Here is a 22,990-nt window from a genome sequence, read left to right as displayed (position 1 = left end):
TGTTTCAACAGATTTATATCTAAAGAGCCAAGTGAAATTTTAAAGTGTGTGAATGAAATCTAAATTTGTATGATTAGATGACAAGGAAACATATTCTTTAAGTTGATTTTATACATTGTCATCCTAAGGAGATTCTGTGCATTCCTGAAATACTTTCATTTGCTTTGCAAACAAGGCAGTTCAGCTTTCCTGTGTCCAGACTAGCATTCCTTTGGGAATTCTCAAAGCCTTTTAAAATTAGGGGGGGTTTGGTGTTGGTTTTGTTTTGTTTTGGGTTGTTGGTTTTTTGTCTGGGGCAGTCTAAGGAAGTCCCAGGAGTGAAGTTGCCATCTGTCCTCTATATTAAAAGAATCTTCTATATTATATACCTGATGTTCTTGTCCCAGAGATAAATGTTGATAATTAAAAGGACAGCATTTGTCCTTTAATCTGAATAAAAATCCTTTCATATAAACACTTATAAAACTTATGAACAATTTTTAGGTTCTTTAAGCTCCTATTTTCTTGTCTGTGTCCCCTTTTTTTTTTTCATTCCAGAGTTTTGATAAGTATTGTCAAGTAAATCGAATGGTTTATTAATCTGAGCATGTGCATGTATGATGTAAGAAAGGCTTCAGCAAGGCTGAATACGGTAGAGTTTAGATAAATTATTGTTATAGATAAGTCTGTCTTGTGGTAGAGAGGAGGGAAGGCAATGGGTTGAGAATGAGAGATTTACTTGAGCCAGACACCTATTTTGGGATTGTTTCCTCCATAAAAATTGCAAGTTGGAGCCTCCACCTTCCCCCTTCAGGAAAGCAACCTGCTTCATTGTATGAACTTCGTTCCCCAACACACATTTGCCCAGGAACAATTCTGCATCTGTACACTTCCGCTGTAGCTCATTAGTGTCCATAGTTGCTCCCAGCGGTCCCTCCGTTCAGTGAGTATCACAGTGCATGCATGGTCTGAATACCAAGTACCCATATTCTGAATATCATATTTATGCAAGTCAAGATGAATAAGTTGTAAGTAGTGTCCTTGTTTGTTGTTTTAAAACTATCTCCATTTGTGGTTTTAATACAATAATGTAGAGAAAAATGTGTCTATCAATAAGAAGAGTGGAAAAAGAGTGCTGAGGTGTTGCTATAATAATCTGTTTTGCTGCTCTCCTTCCCCCATGGTGAACAGCACCACGCCAGGTCAGACCAAAGATCTTTCTGGCTCAGTGTCATACAATGCTGGACAATAGCAGATAGCAAAAACAAAAAGTGAGAATAAGGGAAATATATAGTGATTGTCTTTCTGGATATTGATCTAGCCCCAATAATTTGTGCCTAACAGAATTTCAGATGCAAAGGTGATATCTGTGCATTTCATGGTCCTGCATAGATACATCTTTTCAGTGAATTTATGCAATAATTTTTGATTTATGTAGACTTCTATTAGCCTCAGTATTCTGTTCTGAGCAGTTGTGCTACCTACTAAGGACTATGACCACACCCCACACCCCACATACTCCCCAAAAACCCCTAAACACCCAAACAAAAAATCCTATCTGCTTTTGCTCATTTGTTTCTTTTATTAGCAAATAGTGAAAAGTAATTCCCTAGGTAAGTTTGGGTGGGGTTTTTTGTTCATTCATGATTTTATCAAGTTCCATTGCATCTCCCTTCTGTCATCACTTTTCTTGGCTGAACGGTCTTTATTTAATCATTCTTCATACAGAGTCCTTTCCATATCACTCTTCTTTATGTCTTGCTCAAATGTACTGTATGTACTTTGAGGAGGGGAACCAAAACTGTTTAGTTCTTCATGCTTCGGCATCTAATCATAAACAAATATCACCATATTCATATCAATGAGTTCATTTTTCTTCTGAGTTTAAATGTTTTTTTTCCAATTTGTCTAAAAGAACCTATGTATTTTTTGTGAAGTGAAATGTAGGAATCGACATACACATGATTAATAATTATTGTCACAACACAGATGATGTCTAGCATCTACTATTCAGATATAAAATTGTAACTTCATTTAATTGTATGTATCATTAAATATACAATGTGGAACTGAAGTCAGATCACAGTTAATTTACCTGCCTTGGGTAAAAGAATGAAGACATTTATGATCTCTTTGCTAGGCAGAATACTGGGGTTGAGATACCAGTGTACATGTAAAGGAACTTCACAAGTATTTGTTCTAAACTGAGGTTGTATTCTCTCTGGAATACATTGGATATAGAAAACTTAGGCAGAAGTTACATTCAGGAGCTTTGTAAAGAGTCCCCTTTGTAAATAGGCAATTGAAGAAGTACATAGATTTTTATACTAATACATAGTTCAGAAGGCTTGTTTGCACACAGTGACTGTCACGTCATTTTAGTGCCAGACTATCAGTAATCAGAAGTTTCCTAATGACTCTCAAAAGCTTATCTCCTGTGCAGCAGTTCTGTGTATTTCTGTCACGTTCCAGCCTTTTGGTAAAACAGCAACTATTATTAGGTTTTAGCAACTAAAGATTTGCTTTCAGTAAATTTATTTTTTTTTTAAATTAAAAGTGTTAGTGATTTGTAAGGCATGGAAATGTATTAACATTCATTGGTGCTTTCTCACTTCCCCTGATTGATATGTAGTAGGTTACTAAATTTTCAGTTAATCCCTTTGTTTTATATGAAGATAAAATATTTTGCATGATCCTTAATGGCATAATAATAGTCAAATGTATGCTATATGTAGATCCAGGTATTCAAAAGGAAAGTGATTGACAGACAATATGTTTAAAATCCCATAGCCCTGTGCCGCCTGACAGAGAATGTGCCGTATCACATGTGCCAGCCTGCACCTTTTTTATACGGGTGGGGCAAGAAATAAGAAAACTAACTTACTCAAATTACGGGGGACGCTGCATACGCTGTGCAGCATAATTCAAGCTGGATGTTGGACAGGAAATGGGGTTTGTAAAAAGTTCCATGGGATTTTTGAAGACCTTGGAACATGAGTTTTTTATTAGGCCAAATCTTTGGTCGTTTGGGGAACCATAAGTGAAAGCTGGTCTGGTATGCGCCATTGAGTAGAAATGCCTTAAAGTGACTCTGCATGATCGCTGTGACTTTTAAACCTGGATACTCTTCTCAGAAAATTTGAATTTCAAATTTGATTGTTTGCATTATTCCTTACCTGGGTTAAGGAGAAACAAAGAACCTAGGTACCTAGTTCTAAAATGGGGTTATGTTTCATTCCAGTTAGGCATCTTCATTTATATGTGTGTGTGCCCTCTGGTGGTACAGCACAGCTATAAATCCAGGGAAATGGATGGCTCAATGGTAGGTATCCTGTCGCTACCGAGATCATGTTTAAGCAGCTTGATGGAACGCTGTAGGAGAAAAGGCAAGCATCTGTATGCTGAGTTACTTTAGGGTTATTTGTAGATCCATCTCCACCACCTGTCCTTCAAGTCAATAATGTCTAAATTAATCTTAGGAGCTCTTTTAGACACGCAAGTTAAGATTGATTTTGAATATCCTACAATGGTTTTGCAGTTCACATCCTGGTGCCCAGGATGCAAAAAGTATCAGTAATAGTCTTTGCCTGAATTTAGTCTCATCTGTACCCACCTTCTCCCCCTCTACTACTAGAGAGAGGAGTCAGGTCTTGAAAAAAGAACTAGTAATACATGAACTGATTCTTAGAAAGTCTCAGGTTGAAGAGAACTTCATGATTAAGGCTTAATGCTTGTGTGGATTTACCTGCAACTAAAGATTTTGAGGTTACTTCCCTCCTGAGATATGAAAATTGTAGGAGGGAAATAAGACACTTGTGCACAGAAAGTACAAGCAGCTTAGATGTTAAATTTAAAAGCTACTGTAAAAAAAAAAAAGTATTTCTACGAAAAAATATATATAGCAGTTAGTTTGTGGATGAAGACAAATAACAAAGAGAAAAGCTATCATTTAATAGAAAGATGTGTCTGACAGGTAGGATGTGCGTTTTAGAAGGTATTGCTAACAATTATATAAAACCATGATGAATTCAAATATGGGACACAGTTATAGGATGCAGCATAACACACCTGATAATTGCTTCATTTCCATCACTGATTGCTGACTAGTGATTTAGAGTGCAGTGAGTTTGCTGCTGACATGCGTACAAGAGGCATGTATTAGCTAGTGAGAAGTGGATTATTTCAAATGTCATCTTCAGCCTCCTAAGAGTTGCTTGTTCTGCGTCTGATATCAAGTTGTTGGTTAGTGTACGTAAGGTGACAATCCCCAACGCTGAATGACCTTCCAGAGCGTGTACAGAATTGTTAGTCTCTTTCTTCATAAAATCACCTTTGCAGATTTTTTTTTATACGATATGCATCCATCTGATGTGATTATAGAAAACTTAATAAAAAAAAAAAAATCCTGTTCCCCAATAGCTACTAATGCACTAGATTTTGTTACCTTAACATTTTCCTTTCATTAATATTGATTAAACTGTAGAGGGTTTTGTTGCTGTTAATAGGGGGCACATTTTAAATTTTAGATCATTAACTTTTAAATAGATTTTAATTGTTAAATGTAACAAATTTATGCAGGTAAAGATTCAACTTCTTCAATTAATTTACATTTACACATTCAGAGATCTTTCGCTAAGGCTATTCTCATAAAACTTTAAGGGTCCCAGAAGGATCTCTCTAGACTTTTATTCTTTTCATTTTATCCCTGCTACTCTCTCCATATTATGTCTTTCAAATTGCTAGGCTTTTTTCCATGTGCTGTTTAATAAAATAACATTTCTCTTAGCCTTTTAGGCAGAGGTTTGTTTCAACTGATTTATATATAAAGAACCAAGTGAAATTAAGTGTGTGACTGAATTCTAAATTTGTTTTACAAGTTTGAGAATTGATCGTCTTCTCCATTATGCACACATGGGAAAAATAAGTATCTGCTTGTTTGATGTAACATGCAAATCAGTCAAAGAAACAATTCCTGGGAGTACTTTTGCATTCCCGCAGGTTTTGGAAGCCCAAATGTAAATAGGTAAAGTTAGTTTGGTATTTTATCTTATGCTCTAGAGGAAAACTCAGAAAGATGGTATTCTTATGTATTGCGTGATCTGTGTCTGGCATTTCTCATGGAAGTGTATTCTCTTGGATGTAGCCACTTTATATTTACACGGCATATGCATACATAGCATAAGTTTCTAACAGCTCAGTAAAAAGTTACATGTGTTACTTTATCAAACTAATAAGTTAAGTTTGACTTGCATGATGTCAAGAGAAAACACAGCATAGAGCACGGACAAGAAAGACGGAGGTGAGGAACATCTCTGGCTCCTATGAACAAGTACAAGGATATGTCTTGCAATATTTAATTTCACAAAGAAAGGAGACATATTTCTTCATTTCCTTTGACACAGGCTGATCGGCTCATAATTGCATATGCACGCTCCCAAATAAATTATTAGTGAAGATTAAATGTAACACATTTTATGTTACCATACGTTCATTGTGTGCCATGACGTACTTTTCTGAATTCCTTAACCCAACATGCAAAAGCAAGGACTCAAGGGATTGTGGAAGATGGATCAGTCATTTAGAGTTCTTAAGTTGATAAGAAATTCAGAAAGAGATGTCAAGGACACGATGCGAGTTTGACAGTGGGGTCAAATCAATAGACAGCAAAGGGTTTAATATGTTGGAAAGGAAAGTTAATAAACTCCCTGTGAAGGAACTGGTCATTTGAAGAGGTGAGTGAAGCAAGAACGGCTTGTGGGAGGAGAAGGACCTGCTAGAAGATATGTGGAAGGGAATATCAAATTAATCTTAAATGCTCAGACACAAACAGATTTCCAGGATTGCGAGCACAGCAAGATTAAGGGCAGTAAAGATGTAAAGAAGAATGGAAAAGGGAAAGGCTCTAAAAATTTTCAAGGACAGTATTAGAGTGTTTAGTAGAAGTGATTTCTGTGGGCAAAAGGTGGTCGAAGCTGAGATGATCAGAAAGGAAGGTGAGAGGAACTTGACACAATGGTAGTAAACTGACATTCAATGCTTATAGGAGGAATAAAAATAGAAGTAAAGATTGAAGAGGAAGTTGAGACCTAAAACACTGTTGGGTTTTTTTTCTCATCATAATAAGCATCGGTGTTTTGGGAGGGCTTTGCCAATAAGGAGTGAAAAGATGCGTGAGAGAAAAGAGAAGGGAAGATTTTGGGAAAAAGGGCTTGAACATGAAGGGGAAAGTTTAGTAGTTAGTTGACAGAAAATACAATCAAAAAGACACACTGCTGGAGTATACTGACCACTAAGGAACAAAAATGTATACATATCTTGAGGGTAGCTTGACTTGTTCTTGTGTTATGAAAGGCAGCTTGTGTCAGGAGGTGGAGTGTTTTTCTTGGTAGTGATTTATTCTTTCAGACAGTATTGATTTTAATTGTGTAGAAGGTATTACAAGAAAAAATGGTAGCTGCACTGTGCTGGTGCTTACCCATTCATGGTTAACAGATTTCTGTCAGAACTGGTGGCTTCAGTTCTGGCAGCGTTCAGTAGCGTACTTAGTGTTTGTGTGGGAGAGAAACTTGAAAGTGTGGTGAGTTGGTAACTGGAGAGAAAAAAAATAGTTCTTCACCGGCTCCATTTCTTGACTTCCTGATAATTGTAGTCTTCTATATCCCCCCCTCAAATAAAAAGTTACGGAGCTATATAGAGGAAATAGAGCTGAGTTGGTAAGTGAAGTAAGTTGTCTCAAAGCATAAAAACAACAATTCAAAACAGAGACAAGAATGTAAAAATGTTTTCCTTCAGCATTTCAGTGAAGAATTTGCATTTCCATGTTTATGATCCTAAATCCATCCATCACCAAATGCACACATGATTTTAAGCCTTTGATTCTAAGACAGGAAAAGACAATCTGATTTCCAAGAAGGGAAAACTTGCGCGTTAGAGAATTGTGTTAGTCTTGGGCTTCTGCTAATGTGAAAATAAGAATATTTACTGCTGAGGGATTGAGATCTACGCATAAAATATCTATGAAGGAAATAAATATTTTAAAGTGCAAACACTAAAGTTGTATTGGCACTTCAACATAGGGTCAGAGGCTGGTTCCTCCTTTAGAAGTGTCAGTTTTCTAATGTGTATTGCTGCGTACGCTGAACCTCTCATGATGAGGAAAATGGAAAAACCACACAGAATTCATTCTTTATTTCAAAAGATCACAAGATTTCTATAAACAGTAATATAGGGCTTCAGTATTATGTGAAAATGTAAGTTTTCAGAAAGATGATTTATTCTACCCAGACCGCACAGAACAGACCACCAGAATAACATCTGCCGGCAAGTTAATTCATGTTTCTTTCAATGAAGATAATTTCTTTAAAAGAAAAAGCTGTGCTTCTGCAAGATAAACGTATCTTTTTTTCCAGTTGATCCATGTCTAATACCAAAACATGTAGAAATGTACTTCAGCCTGTACGTACTTAGCCTTAGTGTACAGAGGAGAGGTGTGTGACATGATGTATTTGGAAGCCGGGAGTTCCTGCACTCACTTGTCACCAGCTGGTTCTCCTCTTGGTTCTAGGTAGCATAAAGGGCGCAGAAGGAGTCCAAACCTTTGCTTCAAAACCTTCTTGCACCTAATGTTGGTGGTGTTGTTTGATATCTTTTTAAGATAGGCTACTACTAGGAGGACTTTCCAGTAGTCCTCTTTCCTTCTGATGTACAGTGGCAACAGGGAGTACTTGGATCAACTTCCCGGCTTTGCATATTCCCTCAAATTGGTTTGTGCCATAACAGTGGAATATGTTTTGGTTTCAGGGTCAGATTTTTGTACAGAATCAAAGTGTATATTATGTAATTGTCTGTAAATACAAAATCTTTTGTAGTGATATCCGAACAGATAAATGCAAGAGAAGACTATTACTAAAGTAGAGATGCAGGAATATAGATTTTAAGGACTCTAAATTTGAGTCCTGAGCTGAACACATCCTGAGTACCTGTAATTAAATGCTGAGCAAGCTGAACTTCTGTTGACCTGGCTGGGAACTCAAGTTGTTTCAAATGTATCTCCTATCACTTTAACAACCCTCGAGTTTCTGTTGCAAATTACATATGGTTTTGTGTAAGTGGGAAGGTTAAATAGCTTGTGCTCTTTACTTAGCTTGTTCTCCTGCCTTCAAACTGCTGGTGGATGAAACACATGTTCAGCTGTGCTACTCCTTAGAATTTGCTATAATTCAAGATTAAAATTCCAAGACAAATAATAAGAGGACAAGAGCTGTGGTTTATCAGGGAGTGGCCACCTCAAGTCAAACTGGAATCTGGTTAGATTGCTGCTGCTTGTGGTGTCAACAAAACAATCTCATTGAAAAAAAGTAATTCCTAGATGGAATTTGGATGTTTGTTGATATTCTTTTTAAGGAAATAATAACTTCAGACAGCATATACAAAACAAACTCTGTGAGTTGCGAAAACTGGTGCAACTAAATAAAATGAATATCTCAGGAAAAGTGAAAATAACAGGAATTTGAGCACTTCAGTAAGTTCCTTGGTGCTAAAGAGCTGCTAGCTCTATCACTTTGTTGTGCCGAAGAGTCGTGTGTGTGTGATTGTCTTGTCCTTTTTTTTTTTTTTTTTTTTTTTTTTTTACAAAGCAGCAAGGGCACATCGTTCTTGCCCCATTGTGTTTGTAAAGAGGACAAAGTTGAATTCAAGTCAACCAGTAATAAGTGGTCTACTGGTACTGAAGGCATCAGTTTGAGTGTTTACATTGGCATTATTCTGAAAAAATATTCAATAATATCCTTAACTGTTTATTTAATATAAAAAATAGTTTGATAGAAAAAATTGAGATGCTCTTGCATGTTCATACAAAGCTCTGCTTATCAGCTTGATGAACCTTCATCAGTCATACGCAACGTAACAAGTAAACAGAAATGTAATAGCACACAAAGAACGGTCTCTAGCAAAGTGTAGATGTACACACAAGACCTACATAATAGCTGCTTCATGACAATAGATATAAATTTCGCTATCAAAAGTCTGTACAATTAGCTTGGAAAGAGAAGCACTCAGAAGGTGAACTCTATAAAAACAAATACAAAGTATGAACAGACAAGGTAATTAAGAGAGAATTTATTGCCGATAAAAGTGTATGATTGCTTTTTGCCTAAAGTGGTACTTTAATAGAAGTCACAGCTATTTGCATGTAACGGAAATATATTAATACAAAATGTTACCACTGTCTTAAGTTCCTGAGAGTGTCAGTAGGAATATGGAATCCTGCATTTGCACTTCCTTTTCCTGACTATCTCACACTTAAATATGCCTTACCAGTGCAAGTCATCCTTTTGTATTTGTGTCCGGGCTTTGAAATTTTCACCCTTTCTGGTAAATATGTTTGAATGAAAATGAGATTTATTTTCCCTTCTTTATTGACCTGGGAGGGTTGATTCTAGTCTTTCCACTGTACTCCACTATATTTTCATTAGCCCCCCAAATTTAGCTCTAGTGAACATGTGTTTGCACAGAAAGAAACAGAAATAAATATGGTATCTCTTCTGAAGACTGCAGTTCTCTGCTAAAAATGAAAAAAGCACACTCTGATTGCACTGTGAGGACATGATTTCTGAGTCCAGCTAGTTCAGACAGGTCTGCCTAAAACTATAATCAAGTTGATTGTATTGCATTGGTATTCTGATTTCCAATTTGGGATTTTGCTACATAATCTCCAGTAGAGTATGTCTAATCTTTATGAGACCCAAAGTCTTTGTATAAACTCCCTGAATTTTCCTGCATGTGTCTCTGCTAAACTGAGATGTGTCTTCTGGCTGAGTTGTAGAGACATTAAATTACTGAGTAAATCAATACAGCGCTGTTATGTCACTGTATCTTTTTCAAAGACCAGCTCAAATTTTGTATGCTGTAGCTTTGATCCCTTTCATTTAATTCTAAGTACACTTGTTATTATAGTAACTGTTGTTTGTATGTTATTTTAGCTTTTTACTTAAGTAGCTATTTAGCAATTTAAATGAAAATGTAATTAGGTTACATCTGTTTTACATGCATGTAATACCACGCAGATGTAAACTTATATTAAAGCCATATTTTCTTTTTGGCAAAAAGACATAGGAATAAAATTGTAGCAATCATGCACTACATCTTTTTTTTTTTCTTTTTTTTTTTTCTTTAATAGCATACACAAGATGTATTCCAGTGTTTATGTTGTGATGGTAACAGCCCTTTCTATTTTTATGAGAGACAGCACAGGGAGCTAACTGGTATAGCCTTTTATTTTAGTTGTACAAGGTCAAGTACACTGTTACACTGGTGTAAATCCAAAGGAACTCCGTTGAAGTTAGTTAAAATTCCTTCCCAAACTCATCAGTTTCAATAACTGACTCTTTCCGGAGCAAAATTCCATTCTAAAGATCTCCACTGAAATAAAGAATCTTTCTGGGTTTACACCATTATGAATGACAGTGATATTTGGCTTTCAATAGTTTTATTTTAAAGAAAGACAAGCTTCTTGCTGGACTGATCTTACAAAGCGCTGAGTGCCCTCAGCTATTGTTGACTTTGATAGGGGTTTTTTCTGTGCTCTGGAAAGAGAGATAAGAGGTATGGATTCAATTCCAGCTTTCCTTCTGTCTTTGTATAGGTACTTAGGGAAGGTACTCGATGTCTGTACTACTGGAATCGTAACACAGAATTTCTCCTGCCTTATTTGTCCTTTTCTTTTTTTTTGACTGTAGGCTCTCCATGGGTGATCACTACTCTTTGTTTATATGGTGTCTAGCACAGTATCAGGATTGTGAGCAGTGCCCATTGATACAGGTATAAGCAAGTCCTAAGTGAAATATATAAATGAATTGAGGTACCTGGCAGTTCCCTAAAGATGACTAGTATCTTCTAAGACTTTGGAATTTCTTTGGAGTAGCTAATTTGTCTATCAGTGGGCTAAAAATATTAAGGGTTAATATGTTTATTTGGTAGTGTAGCACACAACTGATAACGTAATGCCTTACAGCCTGCATTAATAAGGTAAGACTTCTTACTCATTTAGTTTTACTTGTATAAGCATAAGTTCAAAATAAACTATGGGTGTATTTTAGTAGACTTTTATTGTTTCAATATATATTTCTGTTCCATAACTCTACTTTTTTAAAGACATGTAAGAAAACTGTTGCATGTTTTTCTTCTTACTTTTTTCTTATGAACATTTAAGGCCCTGATTCTACAACTGTGAACATAAGCATATGAGACTATATGGAGACAGAATCAGAATATAAATTTAAATTTATTCCAGTTCCTTGTTATTAAATACTTTAGGGCTAAATCTTGCTTTTCTTAAGTGTGAATTTGGCCCAAATAAGGACTTTAAGATTGTCTCTGAGAAGTATCTATACAGGTAATTTAATGCAAAGATGATGGGAAGGCACAGAGAGTCAGCGTTATGGTATTGTTTCTCAGTTGTGTCCAACAGCTCTGCTACAGTTTACATTTGTTACAAGGTTTGTATTTCAGGAGTGTGTAACTTAATTATTCTGAATGATCCGTAATGACCCACTCAAAGCAATTTTCTCCGAATCCATAATTTATTTTTTTCCCCTCATTTGTTTAAATTAACTAAGACAGAGACTTATCCATGAAAAATCCACAATCCAAGTCTTGGTTACTAATTATTACTAAGCAGATTTGTAAATATTGAGAAATCTTAATATTTTTGTAAGCATCTAAAGTGTTTTAAACATCTGTTTTGTTATATTCGCATATACCGTGAAACTCCAAGCTCTGTCATTTGATAGAATTTGTCTTTTGTTTTTGTGTTATCCTGGTCTGGTTAACTTTGCTGTATAAGGTACTCCAAATTGTCTTGGTTACTTTGCCAGAGAAATTGATGTATGCAGAAGTCTACTTCCCACACACTGAATTCAGTTGATTGGTTGGCTGTTAAGCAGGGTTATACATATGATGTGTACGTAGGATGGTGATATTAACAACATGGAAAGAAGAAACACAAAGGTTTTTTTTTCTAAATATTATCAGGCAAGACTGAAAGCTGGGGTGCTGAACATATTTCCCCCTCCTCTTCCTTTCTGTGTGGAAATAATTTTTTTTCACTTTTGGGAAATCAGTGCCATTCTCCTTTCATGTGCACTGGGCTGTGAAGTACTCGCCCTCAAGTTGAGAAATGATTTATAGAGATACAGAGAAATATAAATATATATAGAGATGTATATATACACATGTATAAAGATATATATAGAGAGATGCATATATACATATTTAAAACCTCTTGAGTTTTAAGGATTTTTGTGTGGCCCAAAGCCATGTACTCGGTGCTTTAAGAACTGTCTTGGTTTCCAGGCTGCTTGTGCCAAGTTTACCTCAGCTGCCGCTGCCGAGTATAAGTCAGCTTTCTGCACCTCTCTCGGTATTCATGGATTGTGCGGGGAAACTTTGCAGAGAATGATTCAGCGTTAACTTACGTGCCGACTGGCTGGCTGATTTATGATGGCTTTAGGTAGGAACATGCAATATACAGTGGATTCTTTCCATTTCTGTCTCCTGGACAGAGGTATCTCCATTTATTGCATGTAAAATGTAGCTGCCTGTGGCTGGCAAAGAAAGCTACCTCAGAGATGTGCTGCTGAGGCTTATATCTCCAAAGTACTTTGTCCTGGATCCACAGCTGGCCCGGCCCCGCTGCTCAAGTGTTCCTTCCTCTCCTGGCAGTGTGGTGGAACATGCTGTTCATTGTCCCTAACCTGCCCTTTTGTGCCAGTGTGATGTAATGCTCGTGGTAAATAAAGTCACTGTAGTTGAGTTATCATTCAACGTTATTGACGCCTCTAATTGACTAAGACAGATCTCTGATTATAAGTATTTTAATAGTTTAAAAATAGTATTACAAACTGAAGATACTGAATATATTTTAAATTCAAAATATTGTGTGGAGGGGGAGAACATAGCTACAAGATTAATAACAACTATTAAAGCACTTGATGTATCATGTAACATCTCTGCCTTTATGTTGTGGCAGCTTTCTTCACTGAAGAGGTAGATGAGTGTGTGTTATGACTGCCGGAGTGAGGAAAGAGCACTGAAACCTGGGCTCGGTATCAGATCATGTTTCGCTAACAGAACAAGATTGATTTATTGTGTTACATCAGGGTTAGATGGACCTAGTACTGCTTCACCACATGCTATTTCATTCCCTTGTCTACTAAGTATGCAAGTACAAACAGCTTTAACACAATTCTTTACCTAGAAACAAGCCTGAGGCTTCATCCAAATACTTTTAACATATGAAAATTGAGCTGCTTTGAACTTGTATGTTTTTGATAACTGCTTGGTATGCTTCCTGGAGGATCACCTGTAGGCTTTTCTTTCCAAATCCTAATCCCTTTGATTAAGTGCCAGGACAGATAGCTCTCATTGAATAACTCCAGTCTCATAATTCTTCCTTCATTCAGAGTTGAAAGGGAGCTGCTCAAGCTTCAATAGGTAAATCCTCAGATTTAGTTAAAGTAATTCAGACACTTAGAAACTGAAATTGTTTTGTTCTGAAACAGGGTTCAGATGGGCTACTGAACATTTACATACCACTTGCTGCCAGAAGCTGTAGGATGAAAAAACAAAACAAATTTTTTAGCAAGAAGGATTAAGAGTAGGAAAACTTTGAGAACCAGACATTAAAAGACAACCTGGCATGGAAATTTAGACCCAGAAATAGGAACATAGTTACTTTGCTCTTGTTTTCTTTTTCTGCAAGATCAGACTGTGGTGCTGGGCTAAACATTCCATTCCTTCCTTAGCCCTTCTTCTGGTTAATAACTACAAAAATAGGGAGTGAGCGGGGGGCAGGGGAGAAACTTATTCTTTTTATCTTTACAAGTATGCCTGCTGGGAACAAACCTGAGCCACTTCAGGATTCTTCTATTTAAAAGTCTTTGTGGCAGGAGAGTATGACGGGGAATTAGAAATAAACCTGTTAGCTGCTGATGTCTTGGGGTAATAGAGATATCTATTTCATATACATTTTTGCGCACGTCATTTCGCATATGAGCATAATGAAGCAGTTTTCTCTGTGGAGGACTTATTCTTATTTCCTAAGTGAACAGTATTTCCACATGAATAATTTGTCTGGGCTAATTCTCGTGCAACCAGAAATAGAGCAGAACAGTTAGAGAAACTACACTCAGTTCATGTGACACAGATTTTCATAGCTCCTTCAGCCTGAAAATTTGTTCTCTTTAGTAAAATGCAACCTGCCGAAATAGTACATCAAACTGAGTATTGTAGCACAGTACTAAAGGACTGGCCCGTTCTGTGAACAAGAAGTGGTGCTTCCATGGCCATACCCACAGGTTCTAGTTAGACTTGGGCAAAAACCATTGGGTGACTGTCCACCTTGCCAGCAGCAGACTTTCCTTCAAGTCTCTTTACATTTTTGCTACCTGATTGTTCCAAAATATTCACGTACGCTTCATCTTGTAGAAAAACTTCTTTTCTGTTACCCTTCCTGTCTCCCTTATTTGTTCTTGCCGTGGTAGGCAATAGTGTTGTTTCCGCAACTCTTTGGCTGGTAAACCATGCTAGCCATTTGAAGACGTGGCTTTACCGTTAAAACAAACCACTTTTGGAATTAATTATAAACCTCAACAACTACAGGAGCAGATTAAAAATTAGGAAATATAGAAAGAAAGCCAGCCCCTCGAGTCTGTACAAGTGAGAACAGTATTTCTGACTGTTCAGATTACTTTCTACTGTGACAATAAAGTTTAAGTTGATTATTTTTTTTTTTCTTTTAAGACAACTGTTTTTTCAAACCACATTCTCTATGTCAAGAAACTTGTAATTGTGTTGTAGCTCAGGTACATCAATACAATTAAATTTGGAAATAAAATGGAATGGTATCCTGCTGCAACTAATAAGCAAAACCAAGTAGGCATCATGGCATTAATGAGCTAGAATTTTTAAGGATACAAGTGCTAATTTCTTTGATCTATAAAATATTGATATATGTTAAATGATTAGGATTTCAGTCTTGAAAACTTGCTGCAAAGAGCGTAGCAACACCTACTGTCTTGAAGCAGCACTAACCCAGCATTACATACAGGCGAGGTCATCTCTGTCTAATATCGTGAGGTCTTATAAGTTCTTAGCTCTAACTTAATATTTAATTCCTTAACTAATTTGATAAATGAATCCAGTAGGTCTTTGAATTATTATTAGGGCAATCACAACTTGAGGGTTCTGGTTAATAAGATAATAACAAAAGTAGTTTGGTTAAATAAACTTTGAAGCAGAAAGCCTGAAGGCCTCTTGTTATTACCTCATTAACAAGAAATGCCATTGAGTTATTATTATTATTATCCCGTAATGGTTCTCCTTCTTATCACTCTTGCATTCTGATCAGTGAGGATATTTAATGAAATAGCAATAAATTTTAAGAAATTACACGTACCCAAGCAAGACTATAAACTAAAAATGAAAACAGAGAGATTTAAAATTTGAACATACCCTTTTGAAATGGAGAAAGATTCTGCGTGTTCTTACGACAAAACTTTGGAATGAAAGCAAAAGTTTATGACACGTTTTATTACACCTGTAAATCTGAAAGCTTAGCTATAGTTTTTAATTTTTATTTTGCCTCTATAACTATTTTTATACCCTTTTTATAGTTGAATGGTCCAAGGTTTAAAATAAGTTCTGCTGGGAGTCTATGCCCCATTAGTCTTCTATAATAAAATGTGAACCTGGCTAAAATAAAACATGATGCCTTAAGAGCAATTAAGAATGGTCTTTTGTAGATAACTGTAACATGAAATACAATCACTGTTTTTATTAATGGATTTGGAAAAAGGAACTCAATGATTTATAGCAGAAGAGTGGGTTATTTTACATTTTTATTTCTTTTATTTTATATCTCACTCTTCAAAAAACCTTTTAAGACCCCTGAAATAATCAAATTCTATGTTCCAAATGTTTATCATGTTAACGTGAACCTTGGTATCTGTTTTATTTAGGTAGTGCTATGATGTCAGCTAAGAAGGTGTCCTTTTTTTGCCGTTACTCCAATCCAAAACCAGTGTTATTTTTGAAAGAAAATCTTGTTGAATGTTTTATAAGAGTGATAAAATGTAAAAGCTGTGCTTTGTACTTTATAATGGCAGGATTTGTAGGACACCGACATAATCTACTGGGCGTTGTCTGATCGCAAAGCATAGGTTCTCATTAACACATAGTTTCCTAAAAACTATAAACACAGTCGACAGATGTTTCTCTAATAGTATAATAATAGTTTCTTTGTGATTATTAGATAAAGCTTCTAATAACTCGAAGTCTTGAAGATCGGTGTTTAATATGGCTGGAAACGAAATCTACGCTGTTAAACTTGGAGAGGATATAGTTCTTATGTTTGAAACATTTAGAACGACTTCCACGACAACTCTCTCCTATTTGGATTTTAATTGCACTTAATATGCTGCTTCCAAGCAAAAAGTGTAAATTTGGTGTCATTGTGAATGAGGGGAGTTCGGGGAAGTGAATGGAAAGGCTAAAATGGCCAATATCTTTTCTCATCTCCTTGAGACTGTAAACACTGTGAGTACTATGTGGGGTCTGGCCTCCTTCGGAGGCCCTGCTTTTCCAAAAGCCCTGGAACCACCTTCCGGGTTTCTGTGAACAAGTCGATTGGCTGGAGGGGTATTATACCCGTGCCATTTACATCTCCGTATCTGTCTGGGGGGGCTTGCAAAATCTCAAGGCAGCACAATCTTGATTACACAAATCAAGAAGCACATTTTCTAGACTTTGTACTAGTATACTTAAATCTCAAATAAGAAATTGATTAGTGTGTGTTGGTAAGTGTGAGAAAATGTTTGAATAAAGGTAGCTCACTGTTTTTCCACAGCAGAGCTGTGTATAGCTTGAAAAGCCATATACAGAGAAGGGCCACAGCAATATTCCACGCTAGGTAATTGCTGGCATTTAGCACCTGCAGGGTCAAGGTAGACAGAACGGTGCCTGGTAAATGACAAGAGTTTACATTCCTCTAGACTAGGTAGGTGGGGAAGCTTGAACTCTAACTGATAAAACTGAACATTTTTATCATTAAATGAACTGAACATTTGGAAAAGCAATCAAAATAATTGGTTAAGTTTGTCTTAAACTATATTTATATAGTGTTTATCCACATGTATGTGTGTGTGTGTATGTATTTCTATGTATCTAAGGGGGAAGGGATATTTCAGTGTAGAAGAGGCTCTTTATGCTTCTGAAGGGTAGTGTGGGTACTGTCACTGGCCTCATTTTGCTTTTTGTTTCACCTGCCATGAGAAAGAGCAAGTTCTAAAAGAAGTTTCTTCTACAGGAAATACTGTTTCCACAACTGTGTGCAAATAATAAAAATCAGTAGCCTAATGTTTCTGCACTTCCAATAAAGTGTAGTTGCAAATGAAACAATTGATTTGATTTGTAAGCACATTTGCAATTGTTTTGACAGCCTTCTAGTTTACACCACGAATTTTGCGGTAGCAATGAATTCTGGGGTTAAACCTTCTGGCCCAAAACCCAGGGGTGGTCTTAGCTGTCTTTGAGCACTTGGCCATAAGTAGTATTTGGTAGAGAGAAATAATAGCTGACACATACTGTGCTAGTAATATCCTCTGCCTGCTGTAACCCAATCCTTCCCTAGCCATCGCAGTGTCCTGTGCTGGAATGTGCTGGCTGGCAGGCCACAGCAGGCAGTTAGCCACCTTGGATTCCATCCCTGTGACTTTTGGTCCCCAGGGACTGGGCTCCGTGTTCAGTCCTTGCTGCTGTTGGCATAGGCCCTCGAGTCCGTCGTAGTTCTGGTCGTTCTTCAAGATAAGATCTAAAATCTTCCTTTTGGAAATGTGTATGGTTGCCGTAGGCATAAGAATTCAGCCTTCCTTTAAAATCAGCAGCATATCAGAATCGCTACCTGTGTCTTTCAGAAAACATTACATGGATTTATCCGGAGATTCATAGCCTAGAGAATGAGAAGCTAGGACATGGATTTCCTTAACTTAGCCTGCTTCAGAAAGGTAGCAAAGTCAAGAAGTTTCAAAGCTCTGTGGGGGAATCTAGTTTGTAGATTCTCTTTATCAATGGTAGGATTTGTGCTCTGAACTCATCTAGTACAGCTCCAAAGTGTACCTAACAGGGCTGAAGGGTAAAGTAGCCTGAGGAAAATAGACTGTATTGAGAGACCCAGCAATTCACCTGCACAAATCCATATACCCTAAATCCACCACCAGAAGAGACAAATGAAAATCAGAATGGCTAAAAGGTGTTCTCCAAACCTCCAGAACTGACTTCCTGCTGTCTGGAATAGTTCTGTAGAACAAAGGGGTTGTCATATAGGGCTGCATGATCTGGTGTGTTTGGCGATAAAGAACTCAGTTCTGTCTCTAGCAAACCTAGATATAATGGCATTAGTCTAGATGCTATACACAGAATGATCCCTACCGAATACACACAATGACAGAAAATTTAAAGAAAAACGTTCATTTTGGCATCATACTACAGGAGTATGAATTTTACTATGTTATTGGTTTACAGAAGCTGTTTGTTAGATATTTTTCTTCTCTCTGTATGGTTCTGAAAATAGTCATTAAAATGGATTATAATTGTCACTTTGCTACAGCACTTGATCTTGTATGAAGTTAATATTTTTACTCAGCTTTCACTGCTGGTATCAACATGGCCAGTTTCCAAGGGTTTGCTCATGGTTTACTCTATGCTGTGAAAGTGTACTTTAATGTGATGTTTCTCTTACTGAAACTGTCAACACAGTTGGGAGATCTGCATGATAATTTAATTATCACTGTTTTTTTCACATTAAGGCAATTAAAAGCAACTTGCAGAACAAGTTGAACAGTTAACTGTGCTCATACAGGCTAAAAAGAACTCTCAGAGACAAATAGCTCATGTCAGAGACGGGAGTGGCGGTGGTTGAAGGGAGTGTGTGATTACTGGTCATCACAGAAAAATTGTTCTTTTTCTGTTTTTTCCTTTTTGCTAATATAGTTATTAAATAGTTTTATAAATGCAATAATTAGTCTTTTTTTAGCTTTTGGAACTTTAAAACACTTCGTGCTTTCTTGAAGGACAGTATGCGGTGGAAACATGGTGGGTTGTATTAAACAGAATGGATACTCTGGTGTCGTCTTAGTCGTGTTGACTTGAGAGTGAATAATGATGAGATTTAAGATACACAAACCCATTCGGGGCCTTTGCTGGAGAATTTGTGATGCTGCACTTCCCCGTGTAGTTTGTTCCCTCTCCCTGGCTCCTGCTCAGCCTTTTATCTTAAAAACAGGCAATATGTCAGTAGCCCTATATTTTAGTCTTTATTGGAGCTTGCCATTTTTATTCATATTTTGCATCATTTCAGTTTCCTACTGTGAAGAAATATGAGGCCACATTGATGGCTGTGAGAACTTTGCTATTAACTACAGCAGACCCAGGAATTTGATAGAGATTTTGCTTATTTCAGGTGCAGAGCCACAAATAGTGTCTAGGATTGTAGAAAGCGTATATGTCACAATTCTGAGGAAGTGGCCTAATAATCTTATGGAAAATTGGATGCAGGCTAGGGATTAATTCTGTAGAAATAGATAATGGTACTGCTATGGTTTAGACTTGAATTCTAGATGCTTGGTGTCATTGACAAATTGTCAACAAAATCTGTAATCACTGCCATGCATTCTTGGCATTTCTGTTGGCATTTATATTCTTTGTATATATTTTATCTGTGATGTGTAAGCACTTATAGGATCCTAGAATTATTTTTTTAGGGTAACAAAACAAAATGGATGAGCATAGGAAGAAATAATGGTACTATCCGGAAGGAATTAATATATTTGTGTACTCATTGGTTATAGTTATTATGAGATGTTAGAAGACATTTCTGTACTGAAAAGTAATTTTTTTATCGTCCTTATAAACAGACAATAGGTAAGTAAAGCTTAGTTTGACTATGATTTATAGGGCTCATCATTGATGCTCATCACTCATGCACAGTAACTCATGCTTTCAGCTCCCTCTTTATGTGCAATAGATGTTCAATTAATACCATGCTAATTTGCACATCTTCAGCAGCTTTATCTTCAGCCTACTGTATTACAGCCCTCAACTCTATATACAACTGTTGGTGGGATGCATAGGATGCATACTGTTTTAAATATTTGCAAGTATAGAGTATTAGGGAGCAAAGCTGAATAATTAAAATTCTTATGTTAAAATGGTTCATAAGGGAACTATAGTTTCATATAGAAAACCGAAAATACACATTTTTGTATCCAGTTAGTTGTTGAGTGTAAGTAGCACCAAAATAATTTTTAATCAGCTTGTTTCAAGTGTTTGTGTTTTCTGCTACGAAATCCTGGAGCCTCTTTGTAATTCATAGAATTTACCTTGCTGCTTGTATGTGCCAATGTTTGTGACATTCAGTTCTGTGCCAATTGTACTGATACATCTAATGTTGTTGATGTTTTGCTCTTAAAGACCGTGATACGAAATACACACAAAGGACTTCCATGGAGAGAGAAATACTTCTTTAAACTTTAGTTTCCACAGTGTTGGGACGATCAACCCACAGAGCAGTTGCTGAGATGGCGTAGTCAATTATGCTTTCCATAATTTTTAATTGCTTCCTTTTTAATTTATTTTAAATTATGGACTATAAGCTGTTTGATGCATTGAAGAAGGCCCAGTCTTTATATGGTTCGTGCTTTGGTTTGGGGGCTCTGGCTGAAAACTTGTAGTCCTTTCAGGAATTCCTTCCGTGAGTCGGGAGGAGTCTCTTCGTGAAATATGAGAAAGTGTTCATTAGCTGGCTGCAAAGAGCAGCTTGTAGAGGCAGGAGAATAGGTCTCCCCAGCCTCCATGCATAAGGTATATTTAAAATCACATTTACTCACAAGCTAAATGATATGTTTGCACTACGCTCACGTATTATAAGTATGCCTGGAACATCACCAGTAATGGAGACACTTAGCGAAATGTCTTCGTGCATTGAGGCTGGGTTAAGATACTCTATTATGAATGTTATGAATGTCCTTTCAGCAGGAGGGGGTAAACTTGCTCGTGTTCTTCATTTAAGGACAAATGTCAGATCGTCTTTCAGTAACGCTAGATCTTTTTTTTGCTAGAGCAGATAATGTTGTGACGTGTATTGGTTTCAATGCTGTTGATTTTTTTTCTGTAAATTACAAAATGAATGAAAACATTCCAAAGGCATAAATGGTTTACTATAGAAGTGTATTTACTCCTGTGTACCCGAATCCTCGTATTTCCCCTGCAAAATTTCTTTGAAAGTCTGTAACATCATTTTGTGTGTCATCTGTAGACTGTGAGGAAAAGAAGTACCATGTTCACACAGAAGAGGGAGGGAAAAAAAAGCATTTCAATTATGTAATAAACAGAAATGCTTATGTCCTCTTTGTCAAAAAAAAATCAGCTCTGTATATTGTAGAGCATAACAAGTGTGGCACATCTGACTACGGTTTTCAGAGCTTTTCTGCAGAAGAATTCATTTAATCTTTGTGGTTTTGTTGGACACTGCCTGCACTGGTTTTGAAAACTGCTTTTTTGGGAATATAGTTGCTTAAAGTCAGATGAAAAGGGTACTAAGAATGCAGTAATGTTGGGAATATGCAGTACTTGGGAACGCTGCATTGTGCCTGCTTGTGAACTTTTAGTATTTTGATTTTCTATCAGAATAAACAAGGGTTGAAAGATGACTAATTCCTACTGATTATGTGCAAACTTTATCACTCGGCTATTCCCATCTGACACCTTGTGTAAACAATTGTACCGCAGGGGACGTTCTCTAAATGGCGAGGTCTTCCTGGCTGGCTACCGCGGAAGACTGCCTGCAAGTCCATCTGTGTCAGCTGGGGTTCAAACAGACCCAGTCCCTATGTTAGGTCATGTATTAGAGATACATCTCTCTTCTAAATCAAATTAAGCTTTTTTTTTTCTGGGCATCTGCTTTTTATCACCAAGATTTCTAAACGGCTAACACTCGCTACCGTGAGCAGAGAAAGTCATCTTACTGGAGCACTAAGTAACTGCATATGGGTTTTACAGGCTTAGGGACATGTTTCTTCCATGCTGCATCAACACATCTTTGAGGGAGGAGGCATTTTTTTGCTCATGTTTGTATAATTACTGAAGATGCTTTTAAGAAGTAAAATTTGCTTCTCATTTTCCCTTCAATTTGGAAGTTCTTTGCCCCAGTTGCAAAATTGACTGTGAGAACTACCTACCCGCTAAAAGTGCTGAGCGGGGCTGGCAGAGAGAGGTAAAAGAAACCGTAGTTTTGTCTGTTTTCCTTAGACCCTGTGGAAAAGCTATTGGAGAAGAATTTATGTAGTGAAGTAAAGATCCATGTTGTTCTTAAGAAATATAAAGGCAAATTTAAATATCTTATTTAGAAGTTAGAGTAGGTAAAAAAAAAATCAATGTAAGGAAATGAATAAAAACTGGGGTTTATATTTGAGTCATTCTGGTTTAAAATAAATATGTAAAAATAAACATGACAGACAGTGTTGACGTACAGACTTCTTAAGATGGATGAAACCTGTTTGTACTACAACAGTAATCAAGCAGCACGCTTGTTTACCAGCTGAAGTTTTAAAGAAAGTCAAATGCCTGAAAGAGTTAAAGACCTGGAGCTGGTCTGCTGAACTGCTAGGCTGGCTGTTGGCAGCGGCAGCAGCACGCAGAGGGTGTTCCCTCGGTTGCGGCTCAGTTCACTGGCTAATTCATTCAAAGCTGAGAAACCAATTGAGAGTTGAAAACACAGGAAAGCTTATTTTCCTCTTCTAACCTTTAAATAAATTGATACGTAAGAGGACTTGAGCTACAAGGTTTAAGTGCTTGCTGGACAATAAAAACAAAAATAAAACAACTTCTTTTTTTGGTAATATATCCAATGCACTAACTTTGGTTTTATTTCAATTAAAAAACTATTCAAAAAATTATCATC

At 36.7% G+C, this 22,990-nt stretch overlaps 1 protein-coding gene across 6 annotated transcripts in view; it reads left to right on the top strand.

Moving 5' to 3' along the window:
* The window catches only part of FTO (FTO alpha-ketoglutarate dependent dioxygenase), a 249,992-nt gene that overhangs the window by 145,841 nt on the left and 81,161 nt on the right, over positions 1-22,990 (top strand). For 4 of the 6 annotated variants that reach the window (XM_054198315.1, XM_054198313.1, XM_054198310.1 and 1 more), the window contains one exon: positions 10,716-10,797. The exons of the other annotated variants lie outside the window; for them this stretch is intronic. In XM_054198315.1, coding sequence (XP_054054290.1) covers positions 10,716-10,797 — 82 coding nt within the window. The remainder of the gene's footprint in view (positions 1-10,715; positions 10,798-22,990) is intronic. 6 annotated transcript variants of the gene reach the window in all.

This window comes from Rissa tridactyla, chromosome 4 (assembly GCF_028500815.1).
Source record: "Rissa tridactyla isolate bRisTri1 chromosome 4, bRisTri1.patW.cur.20221130, whole genome shotgun sequence".
NCBI lineage: Eukaryota > Metazoa > Chordata > Aves > Charadriiformes > Laridae > Rissa > Rissa tridactyla.
The sequence above is the reverse complement of the archived record's forward strand: the minus strand, read 5'-3'. Positions and strand labels throughout refer to the sequence as shown.